General features: G+C 42.4%; 2 protein-coding genes across 3 annotated transcripts; both read right to left on the reverse strand.

Annotated features, from left to right (window-relative positions):
* Positions 1-503: 503 nt before the first annotated feature.
* On the reverse strand, positions 504-4,282 carry arl14 (ADP-ribosylation factor-like 14). The gene has a single exon (XM_069511807.1). It carries the CDS (start codon positions 1,687-1,689, stop codon positions 1,084-1,086), a length of 606 nt encoding a protein of 201 aa, XP_069367908.1. The 5' UTR covers positions 1,690-4,282; the 3' UTR covers positions 504-1,083.
* Positions 4,283-4,413: 131 nt separating this feature from the next.
* On the reverse strand, positions 4,414-13,495 carry ppm1la (protein phosphatase, Mg2+/Mn2+ dependent, 1La). 2 transcript variants are annotated; one of them, XM_020105085.2, is made up of 5 exons: positions 13,351-13,495; positions 12,536-12,869; positions 8,825-8,999; positions 7,426-7,587; positions 4,414-7,066 (listed from the first exon to the last, which is right to left on the reverse strand). In XM_020105085.2, the coding sequence occupies exons 2-5, from the start codon at positions 12,761-12,763 to the stop codon at positions 6,711-6,713; spliced, it is 921 nt and encodes a 306-aa protein (XP_019960644.1). In that variant the 5' UTR covers positions 12,764-12,869; positions 13,351-13,495; the 3' UTR covers positions 4,414-6,710. The 2 variants fall into 2 exon arrangements, with proteins under 2 accessions (XP_019960644.1, XP_019960635.1); XM_020105076.2 differs by having other exon boundaries at positions 12,536-13,410.
* Positions 13,496-13,566: the final 71 nt, after the last annotated feature.

A 13,566-nucleotide genomic window follows, 5' to 3' on the forward strand; every position in this document is an offset into this window, starting at 1 on the left:
CGCTGGGACAGACCACATGACGAGGACCAAGTGGATTACACAGTACTACACATTTAAATAGTATTTTATATAATCAACGTGGATATATAAGAACCAAAACCAGTTAGGAAGTTGTCTGGTATTTCCCTTGCAGTCTGACGCTTTGGAAAAATTATATTTGATCTAATATTTTATCCTTTATTGTTCCAAGTAATGTGTCCAACCGAGTGTCCATGTTTGGCTTCGTTTTTTGGTAAATCTTCCTTTATTGGTAAATCTTCCTTTATTGGTGCAATAGCTTTAAATGTTGATAGATCATCAAATGTTTCATCACTATCAATAAGCCTTTTATCAGACCAAGCTTGGGGTTGCCAGGTCCCTTCGGTTATGCCTCAATGGCTCTTGAATTCATCAAGCATTGTCACTATAGCAAACTGGTGGATTATTGAAAGAAACCCTAGTGGTTTAACCCTTAAGACCTTCCAATATTTATAGCTGCATATTAATATCTTGACCAGGAGAAATAGAAAAACATGTATTTATTAATAGGTCACCAACATATGAAAGTGCACCATTGTCGAACTGAAAGGATAAACAACAAAATACATTGTTTACAAAATGGATCAGTGCTGCAGTGCATATCACCAAAACTTTAAAAACTTATTTTTGCTTCACTACCTTTGTTCATTATTGACCTTTACTGAAATGTGAGACACCTGTGAACTCAAGACTTTATTGTGCTTGTAGGTGTCAACGACAGATAATCGAACTCTGTTTAATTATTGAAAGAAGATATGCACCCACCAGTGAAAACATCTTGTTCCACAGTTGTTTTGATATATCATGGCGTCCTTTGTTTCCTGTGATGCCCATGATACCATAACGATAGCCTTATATTCTACTCACTGTTTATTGCAACGTGCAACGTTCAGTAGTTGCACTTGTTACTGTTGTTTATTACTTATTCTTTGGTCGGTTTATTGACGGGCGATTGTTCCTATTGATACACTGAAGAAAAAGGTCAAATCTCTTTGAATATGATTTACCTTTGACGTAAAGCACTTTAAATGTAAAACAAAATCAACACATTTACATAAATAAACCTTAAGGTCTGCTGCTTGCTCTGAGGTAGTGCACTGTGTCCTTGATATTGTCTTTCATCGCAGCGGGGTCTGACGGGAGTTTGACCAGTTGGACCACTCGCCTGAAGGCCTCTTCTACTCCAAATCCCGTGGACGCGGAGCAAGGCTGAACGAACCAGTCCCGACCGTGACACATCTTCTCCAGGTTGAACCTGTCCTTGATTTCAGTGACTGTTAGAGCTCCGTTCACGTCCTGTTTGTTAGCGAGCAGAATGAGCGGACGTCCCGTCAGCTGCTCGCTCCTCAGCGTCTTGTCCAGCTCCCTGCGCGCCTCCTCCAGACGCGTCCTGTCCGAGCTGTCCACGACGAACACCACGGCCGCTGCGTCCTGGTGGAAACTCCTCCAGTGCTCCCGCATCTTCCCTTGACCACCCACATCCCACAGAGTCAGGGCGATGGTCTTCCTGCTCTTTCTCGCCTCCAGCATTTCCACATTGAAGCCGATGGTGGGGACGGTGTTGACACACGCGTTGTGCTTCAGTTTGTAGAGGAGTGTCGATTTCCCAGCGTTATCCAGGCCCAGCAGGAGAACTTGGACTTCAGGTAGTTTGGATCCTCGAAGACCCATGGCGACGTGGAGAGGTGAAGACAATCAATTTGAGTGGGACAGTCACATCTTCCCCTCACAGTTCCCCTTTGACGCAATGTTTGCTTAGTGCGTTGCCCGGAGTTTAATAGATGAGCCATTAGCTCCACGCTGCTCATAACTCGGTGCGCACAGATAAGGTAACACTCCATGCAGAGGGCAAAGTTTACACCTGAGGATATTCTTGGATTGTATGTGCTTTTATTGCCACTGTAAAACCAACATTTTCCATGTGATATTATCCAGAATGCTCGATGGGTTATAAACGGAAATAGTCTTTATATCCTACTACTAAAAGCACATTGAAATTATCAAAACAAAATGATTTTGATTGGATCTGTAACCCAAATATCATGAAATATAAACACCCAATCAAAAATACTTCTAAATTAAAATGAATAAACGATAAATATGTTCTCTTTTTTTGTCTGTTGACCAAGGCAGACAATTATGAGATACTCAAATGAGATAGTCAAATCTCAGTTCCATGATTTTAATTTTCGGGATCAGTGTGAGTGACAGGTAAACACGATGCACAGTAACAATAATGAACAATGACTAACCCCACAAAGACAGAAACGCAGCTTATGAGAAGTTGTGCTGGTCTCTAAAATAAATAAATGAATAAAGTGAGGTTTAAAATCTTTAAATGTTCATTTCAACAAACAAACAGTCGTCCTCAGATCCCCTGAGAGGTGGATGACAATCCTCAGACTCACCACCTCTTACTCCAGAACATCCTCAAGCTTCTCAAAAACAAAATGAGCCGTGGAGAACTCCTCTGCTGTTATGCCAGGCTCGAGTTACTGAAACACATTCAAACATGTCTTAACCTGATCTGGTATAACATTCAAACTACAATCATTATTCAAACAAATCTGATGAAATGTATTACAAATAAAAAAATGTCACTATAAAATGAATCGTATTAGCGAAGGTTAAGTCAAATATGACGGTATATGAAAAATAAATGAAAGTTGTTCAGCCAATGGAAAGCTGCAGTTTTCACCCAGTCAACAAAAGTGGACTCTTGACAAGCCACTGGCTGCTGGTTGGACATAGCAGATTGGTTTGCTCTCTACTCAGAAGTATGGGCCTAAACATCTGCTAATACCAACTCCATGCCTTTATTTGATCTCCTCCACATTTATCTGAAAATACACTTTGTTTTTACTCCTATTAACGAAAGTTTCAAACAAGAAAGTACTCTGTGCATCTTCTCATCGTCTTCCAGTCCAACAGTGAGTCACCAGACTAAATCAGTGATCAGTCCAACAACTCTTCCATGTCGCGGAGACGATTTAAATCCACTTCAAGTCGTGGAGGCGCAACAGCTCAGGAACTGATATCACCCGCATCCCACTGCTCGCCAAAGCTGAAAGAAGCACACGGTGCATCCAACGACTGGGGTTGCTTGACTTTACCCCATCCATGAATTCGTTTTTATTCCACTTAATTTTTTCTGTCCCATCAAGATCTGGTCCAGTTCTGTCCCGGCTTCACCCACACGCCGCCGGTTGGGTTATCCATCACGTACACCAGCCCCGCGCCGTCACCGCGGCTCTGCAGGGGCCAAGGATGGGGCGAAGACTTCTCCAGTGCCCGGGCGGCGGAGCGAGGAGAGACCGACTGAACGGTCACCTTCTTCTGGATGTGAACTACAGAGTCGGTTCTCTGATACATGTCCACTACGCCAACGCGGTGGAAAAGCACCCTCGACTCCATGGAGGATTTGGACCCTTGCTGTCCCATACTGAAACTTAAAGAGAAAAACAACCTGAGGGAAAAACAAACCCGTTTCTATTTTTGCGTATGTGAGAGTTGGACGGATTACAACTTTCTTCCCCTGCTGCCTACGCACCCTTGCCTCACTTATAAAGAGCCAAACCAATTTTAAATAAGTAAATAGTTCCAGTAAAGCTGTTGAGTGACGCACTTGACTTTATGGGTAACGTCGCAACGTGGTTTCAAGCATTTGGATCAGTCCGAGTTATTCTGAGCACATGCACCTGGTACAGACCGTCTGTAAACTTGGCACCAGCGTGTGCCTCCGGGCCGAGTGCGCCACCGTCTGGAGACCGCAGTGGTGTTGAGTTGCTTTGCAGAGTCATGTCACGGGGAAAGTATTTGTGTGGTCGGACAGTGGCATCCCAGAAACGCTCTGAAGACGTCACGTGTTTTCCCCAAAACTAATTCTGATGTCACCACCTAATGTCTTATGATTGTTGATCTCTCAGAGATTCAGGCCACAAAGCTTTTAAGAGTTTAGACCCATATAGTGCAGATGTATTCAAATTTCTGCAGAGGCGATAGAAAGCAGACGAAGAGAAGACAACCGTTACACCTCTACACATTTAGTCTTCTTGTGCCCTTAAGCAAGGCACCTCAGACTCTAGCAGCTAGAAGAGAGGCATGGATTAAAAAGTGTTAAGTATAAAGCAAAAAGTGCAATATAGACCTCAATTGAATGCCTCTCTTTTTATGCCTTTAATATTTTAATGTTATGTGAATAATGTGTCTCATTTTATTTTTAAAAGTCATCTGTGGAGTTCTGCATCTGTTCCCTGTGACATGTAATAGAAAAGTGAAATGAAGCTGAATCAGAATCTGAAAATGGCACTATGATTGCAGTGAGCATGCAGTTACTAGAGGCCACAATGAACGCCACATCTTTTTTAATAACACAGACAAAAGGGAGGAAACAGATTTCAGATTGAACAGTTCGTTTAATATTGATTTTTTTTCCATACAGAAATTCTCAACACATAACTGTGTGAATCACAGACTGCATCTCAGGTTAACTTGATCGATTTTATGTAAACTTCTGCTCATATACAGAAGGACAAAAAGATGAGTGGACAGAACAGAACATTGATTTGACACATCCAGAAACTCAACAATAAATAAGGCCTTAGAGAAACCATTAAATAAAAAAATGCTTCTTCCAGCTGATGTGAATAAAGTCATGGTACACAGTGCTAAAAACTGAACTTATAGTAAATCAGTAATGGTTTACTGTAACCTTCCTCGACAGGCTGTCAATGACACTGGCTGTGTTGCGTCAGGAGCATATCATATTTCTGGCTATACTGGCACTGCAGCTGCAGCTGCACAGTACACGATGTGTCATGTTTAAGTCACTTTTTTAATGCGGCAGAGACGTGCAAGCCTGTCGCACATCCTGCTTCGTATGCTCCCCAGGCCACCAGTGTCCATGGAAGCATTTTGTTTGCGAACATGGATACGCTGAAGCACATGCCCTGATGCAGATGGCTCGAAGTCACTTCCTGTTAGCTTCATAAAACTGCATCATCAAGAAATGAGGATCAGGTTCTACATACATTGAAACCCTCCTGAGGATATACAGTATTTACATTGGCTGATATGTAATAAGAATTCACCATTCCAAAAAAATAAACATCTGAAAGGTGCACTTTTTTCCAAACTCTATGTGTGTCTGTGTGCATATGAGCATGTTGCATGTTCAGACCCATAATTTAGCTTTTACGAATCACTGGTCTCGTGCAAACTTGAAAGGTGGCGTACAAATGTGCAGTTTCAGCCTCCATGAGAATAGCTGTGCACGTTTAGGTGATAGTGACAAATTGTTTTGATGGTGATTATTCATTGGTGTGGGCGTTTTAACAGCGACCTCTTAAGTGTGCATGGGACGTGTGTCTGATACTCAAAAGTTAGATTATAAGTGTAGCATCAGTTAAAGTTCGATAAAGGTAGGCATCCACTGGAGTCTTCTTTTTTATTTCGATAAATTTTTTTCCAGGTCAACAAGGTGGTACGGTACACATACATTATCATCAAAATGCAGCAAGCAGTGTGTTCTTTGCAAATCATCGTCATTGTCAGTAGCTTCCTGTAGTTGCACAGTAACTGTTGAGTAGGCACTAGTTGGAGCCTTGTCTGTCGAAGCCTCCAGTGGAGCTGACCATCCATGTGCAGTAAACAGTAGTAAATCAATCACAGTCTGTAGTGTGCTGGTTGAAAGAAAACCCGTCTGGTGTCGGTTTGTCCTGCGTTTTAATGCATCTCCAGTGTTGGAGAACATCTGTTTTTGAATGTGTTTGTCATTAAAGGGATAGTTCTCTGACAAATGAAAATTCTTTCATTATCTACTCACCAGTATGCTGATGGAGGGGTGGTTGAAGTGTTTGAATCCACAAAAAAACCTTGGAGTCTCAGAAGTAAACTTTGTAGCAGCCAAATCAGATACAATTGAAGTAAATGGTGACAGAGACTTCAGACGCAATAAAACAACAGAAAAAACATAACATGCCTCCATGCTGCTCGTGTGGTGTCATCCAAGTGTCCGTAAGCCCCGACATTCATATTCAACTAGAAACAAGGTCATTTACACCGTGTTTAAAGCCTTAATGTCATTCATGGAGCCTGGGACACACCATTGTGTAGCTGAGTCCGCCAGCTTAGCCACTTCAGGCCAAAAACATTGTGTAAATGACCTAATTTCCAGTCGAATATGAATGTCGGGGCTTGCGGACACTTGGATGACACCACACAAGCAGTATGGAGGCATGTTATGCTTTTTCTGTTGTTTTATTACGTCTGAAGTCTCGGTCACCATTCACTTCAATTGTATCGGATTCTGCTGCCACAAAGTTTTCTTCTGAGACTACAGAAGTGTTTTGTGCACTCAAACACTTCACCCACCCCTCCATCTTCATACTGGTGAGTAGACGAATGATGAATTTTAGTTTTTAAGTGAACTATCCCTTTAAGTTGGCAGATGGCTATTGGGTCTATATTGTATTTACACGTCCTCGTCTTATTCAGAGACCTACAAATAAAACCAAATCTTATTTTTATGTTTGCCTGTATATGTGTGTGTGCACTTGTTAAAAGTCCAGTTCTCAGTGTCTATACTTCATATTCTCTCAGTCTTCCTCTGATGTTGCTGCTCCAAAAGATGAGAGGGAAAAAAAAATATCACAGAAAACACTGATTGCAACATGAGCTCTAGACTCAACCTACTACCCCGCCTTGCTGCTGCTCCCCCCGGCTCCACTCTTGAATTTCACCACCATGACGGTGATGTTGTCAGGGCACCCGCGGTAGAAGGACTGAAGGACGATGCTCTTGGCGCCGAAATGAGGCTCGTCCAGGCGCTCGCGGACGAACCGGACAGCCTCCTCGTTGCTGAAGGCATCCCACAGGCCATCGGAGGCGAGGATCATGAACTCCGGCTGCAGTTTATCCAGGTCAAAGGTCATGACGTCTGGGTCGGGGATGACCACGTTGAGGTTTTTCAGTGGATAGTCCCCGAGAGAGCGGGACATCGCCAGGATGCCCTGCACTCTCCAGGAGCCGTTGAAACTGATGAAACCTCCTGGAAATGAAGATTTAAATGGATGCATGTAGAAAGATAATGAAAATAAATCATGGACTGTTTTGAGTCCTTGTTTGACCGTGTGAGTGTTACAAAACAGACAAGTTGCGTGTCTAGTAGCTACTTCTTTCAGACTCAATTGAATTGAGATAATGTGATACATGCTAACTTGAGAAAATCCTTTAATCACACAGATTAGGTATTTATTTCTGACACTGCCCTGCTTAATACAATGCTGTACCTACACAGACCAGCAGGAGGCAGCTAAGGGCCTTGATAATCCTGCACTACACATCCCTGTGCAAATCCAATATACAGGGATGTGTAGTATAGTTTTGTGTTTTTGCTCCCTTACATACCTGCCCTCTTGATCCTCTTGCGTTCCTTGAGCTGATAGGGTTTGTGATCATGTGACAGTGCGACAGCGTTCCCATCTTTGTCGCACAGCACGCCGCGAGAGTCTCCAACATTGGCCACCGTGAGTTCTCTGTCCGACAGCAGCGCTACCAGACATGTTGTTCCTGAGAGAGAGAAAGACAAAATTGAAAGGGAAGGAAAAAGCAAATGGTGCTGTTAGATTAAGATTTTTTTGAAAAATCACAAAAATGTGTTATAATTTTTAACAGCTGGGAGCAATGGAAGCTTGTATTATTATTATCCTGTGATGATTAATAAAAAATAGTATTGAGCCACTCTCCAGCATTTTTTTATTTACAGTCCACACTACGGTGCACTTCAGTAATCTGTGATGAAACATAGGTCAGCTTGACCTTTAAAGTTTGAATCATAGATTTTTTGGGAAGAAAAGGGCAATAAATCAATGGAACAAATCACAAATGATTCCGGTGTGGAACCACAGGTCAAGAGGTCATTGCTTAATAAACGTGTTTGGGCTGCGGCTAATGGTAGGTCTAGAACAATGCATATAAAATAACGACAAAAATGTGTAAGCTACACCAGACTAAACACTGAAAAACTATAGGCCAACAAAAGAAGACGGGAAATCTCAAATCTGTTCTGGCTGCAGCAGCACAGTGTTACAACACGACAGTCTCAAACTTCTCAGTCTACACTTTGAGTGAAGTGCACAAAAGGAACCAATCAAAGAGTTAAATGTCAGCCAGGAAGTGAGAGAGAGAAAATCTCATACAGGAAACTGTCTGATTTTATTTGATAGACGAGGAGCTATGAAGTACAGTGTCCTTTAAGAGGCAGGCAGTGTGAACGCCGAACGAACGAGCACTTGAAGGCATCATTTTAACATCTCTGTTTAAGGTGAAGGAGATGTGACATGGAATATTTCATGGCTTACAGAGCTATAAACACTCTCTTAAGACAGTTATATGTGTTTTTCAGATGCCTTTTCACATTTTAATTCACAACTAGAATTACTGCCCAACAGTCTACAATCATTATTTTCATGACTTTGACTTTTGACCACCAAAATTATTCAGTTTATCCCAGAGTTCAAGTGAACGTTTGTGACAAATTTGAAAGGATTCCCTTGAGGTGTTTGTCAGATATCACCTTCATAAAGCAAAACTTGTGTTTGTGACCTTGACCTTTGACAACTAAAATCGAAAAAATATCTCCTGACACTGGCTATCACCAGCACGGAGGCATAAAACACATCTTTACTACAAATGTTTAAAGTCTGATTGTCCAACTCTTCTTCCAACTCCCTCACGACTGACCCCCCCAACACACACACACACAGCGTATATTTCCCTCCCCACCACTGCCCTCTCCCTTCCTGACCTGCTTCGTCATGGTTGACCGAGAGCTTGTCGAGAATCTCCCGATCCACAGACAGGATGCGCTGCTCGAGGATGCTGCTGTAGGACAGGGTGCTCTCCCTCTTCTCCCTCTCGAAGGCCTGCAGCTGCTGCTTCAGGGACTCGGGCAGGTGGGCCTTCACGTAGTCAGCTGCAGCCTGGGAGAGAGGGGGGAAGTCAGGAGGTTAGGAAAGATAGATACTACAGTTGGGTATTTATCTAAAGATGGGGAATACTGGCCCTAAACTTGCTCTCTGCTGATATGTTTATCGTAGCAATGTTGTGAGGTTTGTACACGTATGTCTAATCCTTGTGTTTACACCTTGGTGCTGCCTCAAAGAGCCCAAGCTTGACAGTTAATTTTGTGCTTTTATTTTTTCTACACAAGTTGAGAAGAATCTGCTCATAGGGTTCCACTAAATTATATGTTCATATACATTTCATCACACTTAAGATTAATTATCCTCTGTTTAGTATGTCACCATAATATTGTGAAATTGGGATCTCTCTGCCATGGTTGCCAGGTGATACATTTCTATACAACTCTAATTTAGAGGAGTGGTTTTTTTCATTCCATAAAGCAACTGCTCTGCGCTGAATTATTGAACATCCTTCAGCCCACTTGCCCTCCTCCCCCCGCTTCACTTATCTGCCTCTTCTCTCATTTTCTCTGCCAAGATTTCCATTATGCTAATGCGGTTGAATGAAATGTAAAAATGGGGGAAATTAATATACCATCTTATTAATATCTTGGTAGAAGCAGAATATATATATAAATATACTCCAAGTTCATGTGGAAATTAGGACACAATCAGGCCATTCAATCTACATGCTTTGCTGTAGTGTTATAATTTAGCAGTTCTGCCACACAAGTATGTATCTGCTTTGTGAATTAACAATAAATGTATTATTATTATTTATTAAGTTATGTTTATGCTTCGTACCTGTTTCTACTTTTCATGAATATGATCATGAATTTGTTTTTCAATTAATGACTGAGCAACAGCTAAACTTTTAAACCTCTATAATACATTTTTCTTAACAAAAACAAAAAAAACATAAATGAGGTTTGAACTGACAACTACTCTGATTCCATTCTAAATGTTTCTCCTGCAGTAAAGTAGAGCTGGAAGTAATATACAACAGGGATCAAAGAGATGCAACATATGAGATTAATACAATAGTTAGGATCATTAGAATAAAACCATCTCTTCCTGCTGCCTCCATCTTTAATTTCCATTTGCTGGACAAATGTACTCATTAATTTATTTAATTAGAGAGAGAGAGGAGTGTAAATTTCCATTTTGAGTAAACAGCTGAAAGCAGCAGCTACAGGCCTCACAAATGTCTCAAATGATATTCAGCTCGAGGATTTAACAATGTGAATGTGGTAAATTGGCCAGCTTCTTAAGAAGGTTGAGTAGTATGTGACTATACATTTTATTTTATACAGAAAAAGCAATGTGAAAGCCTTTTAAAGAAGCAAACTGCTCACAGCTCCTGCTCCAGTAGCAAACAGTGTCGGTAAATCAGGTTAAAAAGAGCTGCGGTATGTGCTGACTTTTACAATCCTGGGCCATTACTCAACTCGACATGATAAAAAAACAAAGTTGTGTTAGAGAAATGTCCTGCATATTTTCAGAGTCAGAACAGACTGCACCGCCAGAGACTGCCCAGTTTCATCTGCCCATATATTTGGCTTGGCAACACTGCTTCACTTAGTGTGTGTGTGTGTGTGTGTGTGTGTGTGTGTGTGTGTGTGTGTGTGTGTGTCTGCCCGAATGTGTGTGTGTTTGTTTACAGTTGTGCCAAACGGCAAAGAAAATTAATAAATCCACAAGCAAATAAACCTTCTGAAAAGTTCACATGCACAGTTTTCCACCAACATATTAACATTGAGTCGCAGAGGGTAAACAAAACTTTGTCAAATGAGCCTTAACATTATAGACTTGTCTGCTCTGAAAACTGTGTTAATTACATAAACACATGTGTACTGATGCTACTGACCCTGTAATAGCTATAGGGAAATTAATTAAAATGTAATAATTAATATCATTTAATTGAGTAAATTCAACTAAATAATCAAATTAAAATAATTTGTATCAACTTAATGTCAAAGTGACCCATTATGTTTGAGGTCAGAAATCCCAATTTAGGGTGACAACTAAAAGATGGAATAAAAATAAGATAAAAGGTAAAGATAAAAACGATAAAGGAATAGGGCGAACAGGAACAACCAATTTGAATATAGACACAAAGAGAAGAAAGGGGGGGAAAAACAGATGGCAGAAGAGCAAGACCTAAAAGATAGAGAGAAAGGGTGAGACAGATGTTGTGACTGACAGGAAGGACAAATATGTATTTTATGGGACAGGAACGCAAAGAGATTGTTGTCTCCCTTTCTCTCTAACAGAACACAGCAAGAGTATTTTTCTGTGTAGAGTTAAAACTGGATGCATTGCATGTCTGACAGAGAAATGATTGTTATGATTGACACATACTTTGTCCACAAAGTGCTTTAAAGTTTCACTGTGTATAATTTAGTGACATCTAGAGGTGAAGTTGCATGTTGCAGCTAAATACTCCTCAACTCCCCTTCCCAACATGAAAGAGAACCTGTGGTGAACTTCAGTTGTCATAAAAACTCAAAAGGTTTTAGTTTGGCCAGTTTGGACGACCGTAAAAAACACAGCGGCCTCCACAGAGAGGACCCCCTGATGTAAATATAAAGTATTTAAATATAAAGGGCCCATTCTGTGGTAAAGAAAACATCAATTCATACAATTTAGACGATTACACACCAGTGAAAACATCACTAGGGTTATTTTATATTCAATTTCTGACAAAAATTCCTTTCACCCGAATCTTACACACTGGACCTTTAAAAACAGGTTTTTCCTCCTATACCACTGCAGCAACTCTCTTTGCTTAAGAAAATGTCTGTAGTTACTGAAAAACTGGCTTTTATGTCATTCCCCTTAGGTTTTGTTGTGATAGAATATTAGTTGAATAAAAAAGTGAGAGCAGTGTTATTCCTTGAAATGTGTCCCATGTAGGAACCTCAGGGGACAGTGGTGACAGATGGTGCACGACATGTGGCCTGTAGGCAGCCATGAGAAACTACTGACCCTTGACAAGGCAAGGACACACACATACACACAAACACACACACACACACACACACACACACACACACACACACACACAATACACACAATACACACAACACAGTCTTTTGTGATGAATCCCAAGTCAACTCCCTGGCAGTGGCATGGAGGAGTTGTCTACACAAAAGAAGAACACAATGCTTGAGTGGGGAGGGGGGGGCTGCTGCATTTGAAAATGGGGTACGTATGAAGTGCTGTATGCATGTGCCCCAATTCAAATAACTGTTTTCCCATAGTAACCAGCATCTCTATGGTGTCCAGGAGAGTTAATTACAGTTCTATCATGATACTGTAAATAAGAATGAATTTGTATTTATTGCATATTCAATCTCCAGAGTGTGTTAGTTTGTTCCTCCTGAATCAAAGTGATGCTGAGAGCTCCTGCAGCGTCAGGTCTGAATGTGTGATGGGTCTGTAGTGTGTGTGTGTGTGTGTGTGTGTGTGTGTGTGTGTGTGTGTGTGTGTGTGTGTGTGTGTGTGTGTGTGTGTGTGTGTGTTGCTGGCCTGTGTAGCCTATCCCAGCCTACCTCTCCACCGTGGCCATCAAATATCCCGAAGATGGACGGGTGGCTCTTGTTGGCGATGTCGGTGAGCACCTCGAACCTGTCCTCCATGTGATCCCTCCGGCCCTGGATGGAGTACACGGCTACGTTGTTGTTCTTGAACTCCCAGGTCTTGGAGAACTCAGCGTCCAGGACGCTGAGGCCTCCCAGCCGGTCGTTCTGCATCATCTCCGCCACTTTCCCCTTCACCATCTTCACGGCATCCCGGCTGGACTTGACGATGGTCTTCACCTCGTCCGTGTGGAAGAAGTAGCTCCACAGCGCCAGACTGATGCACAGCAGGAACAGCGTCTCCGGCCTGAGGAGAAAATAGCGCATGATCCGACCCAGAAGAGACAAGAGCGTCATTGTGTCTCCTATCATCACACGCAGCCAAACTGTGCTCTGTCCCTCTCCCCCTTTTGGCACAATTCACTCCATCCGCTCGGCGGGACTATAAAGAATTCGAGTCGCTACAACGATTTCCGACAAGGGCGGGATCTCAACATTTAAAGCACAGCTCCACGGAGGCACGTCCTCTCTGCTCCGAGAACTTTTACGCACTGTGCGCGGCTGGCTGTCAGACACCGGGGCCGAGAGGAGAGAGAGAAGCCCTCATTGATTCGGTGCGATTGTCTGGATCCTATCCTCGGCTCTCTGCACATTCTCCGGGTTGAGTTGATCTCCCCCAGCCCATTGTAGGATGACTGGTACTCTGGATCAGACCCCCCTCGGACAGAGACGTGAGAGTCACCGGGAGGATAGGCGACTGTCGACGCTGTGGCTCGGTGGTGTCCTACCTTTACGCCGATGACCCCGTTTTTCCTCTCGGATACGTCTCTGCTCCGCATCAACACGAGCCCGACAGCTTCTGCAAACACACCTCCATCCCTGAGCCGCGTCAAATCACCGAGATTAAGACCAGTGCTAAAAAGGAAGTTGATGGTGGTCTAATAAATAAAGCACCCTAGAAGCAGATACTTTACGTGGGTGCGCAGTTAAAGGACTTTATTTTG

The sequence above is a fragment of the Paralichthys olivaceus genome, chromosome 16 (genome assembly GCF_024713975.1).
Source record: "Paralichthys olivaceus isolate ysfri-2021 chromosome 16, ASM2471397v2, whole genome shotgun sequence".
Taxonomy (NCBI): Eukaryota; Metazoa; Chordata; class Actinopteri; order Pleuronectiformes; family Paralichthyidae; genus Paralichthys; species Paralichthys olivaceus.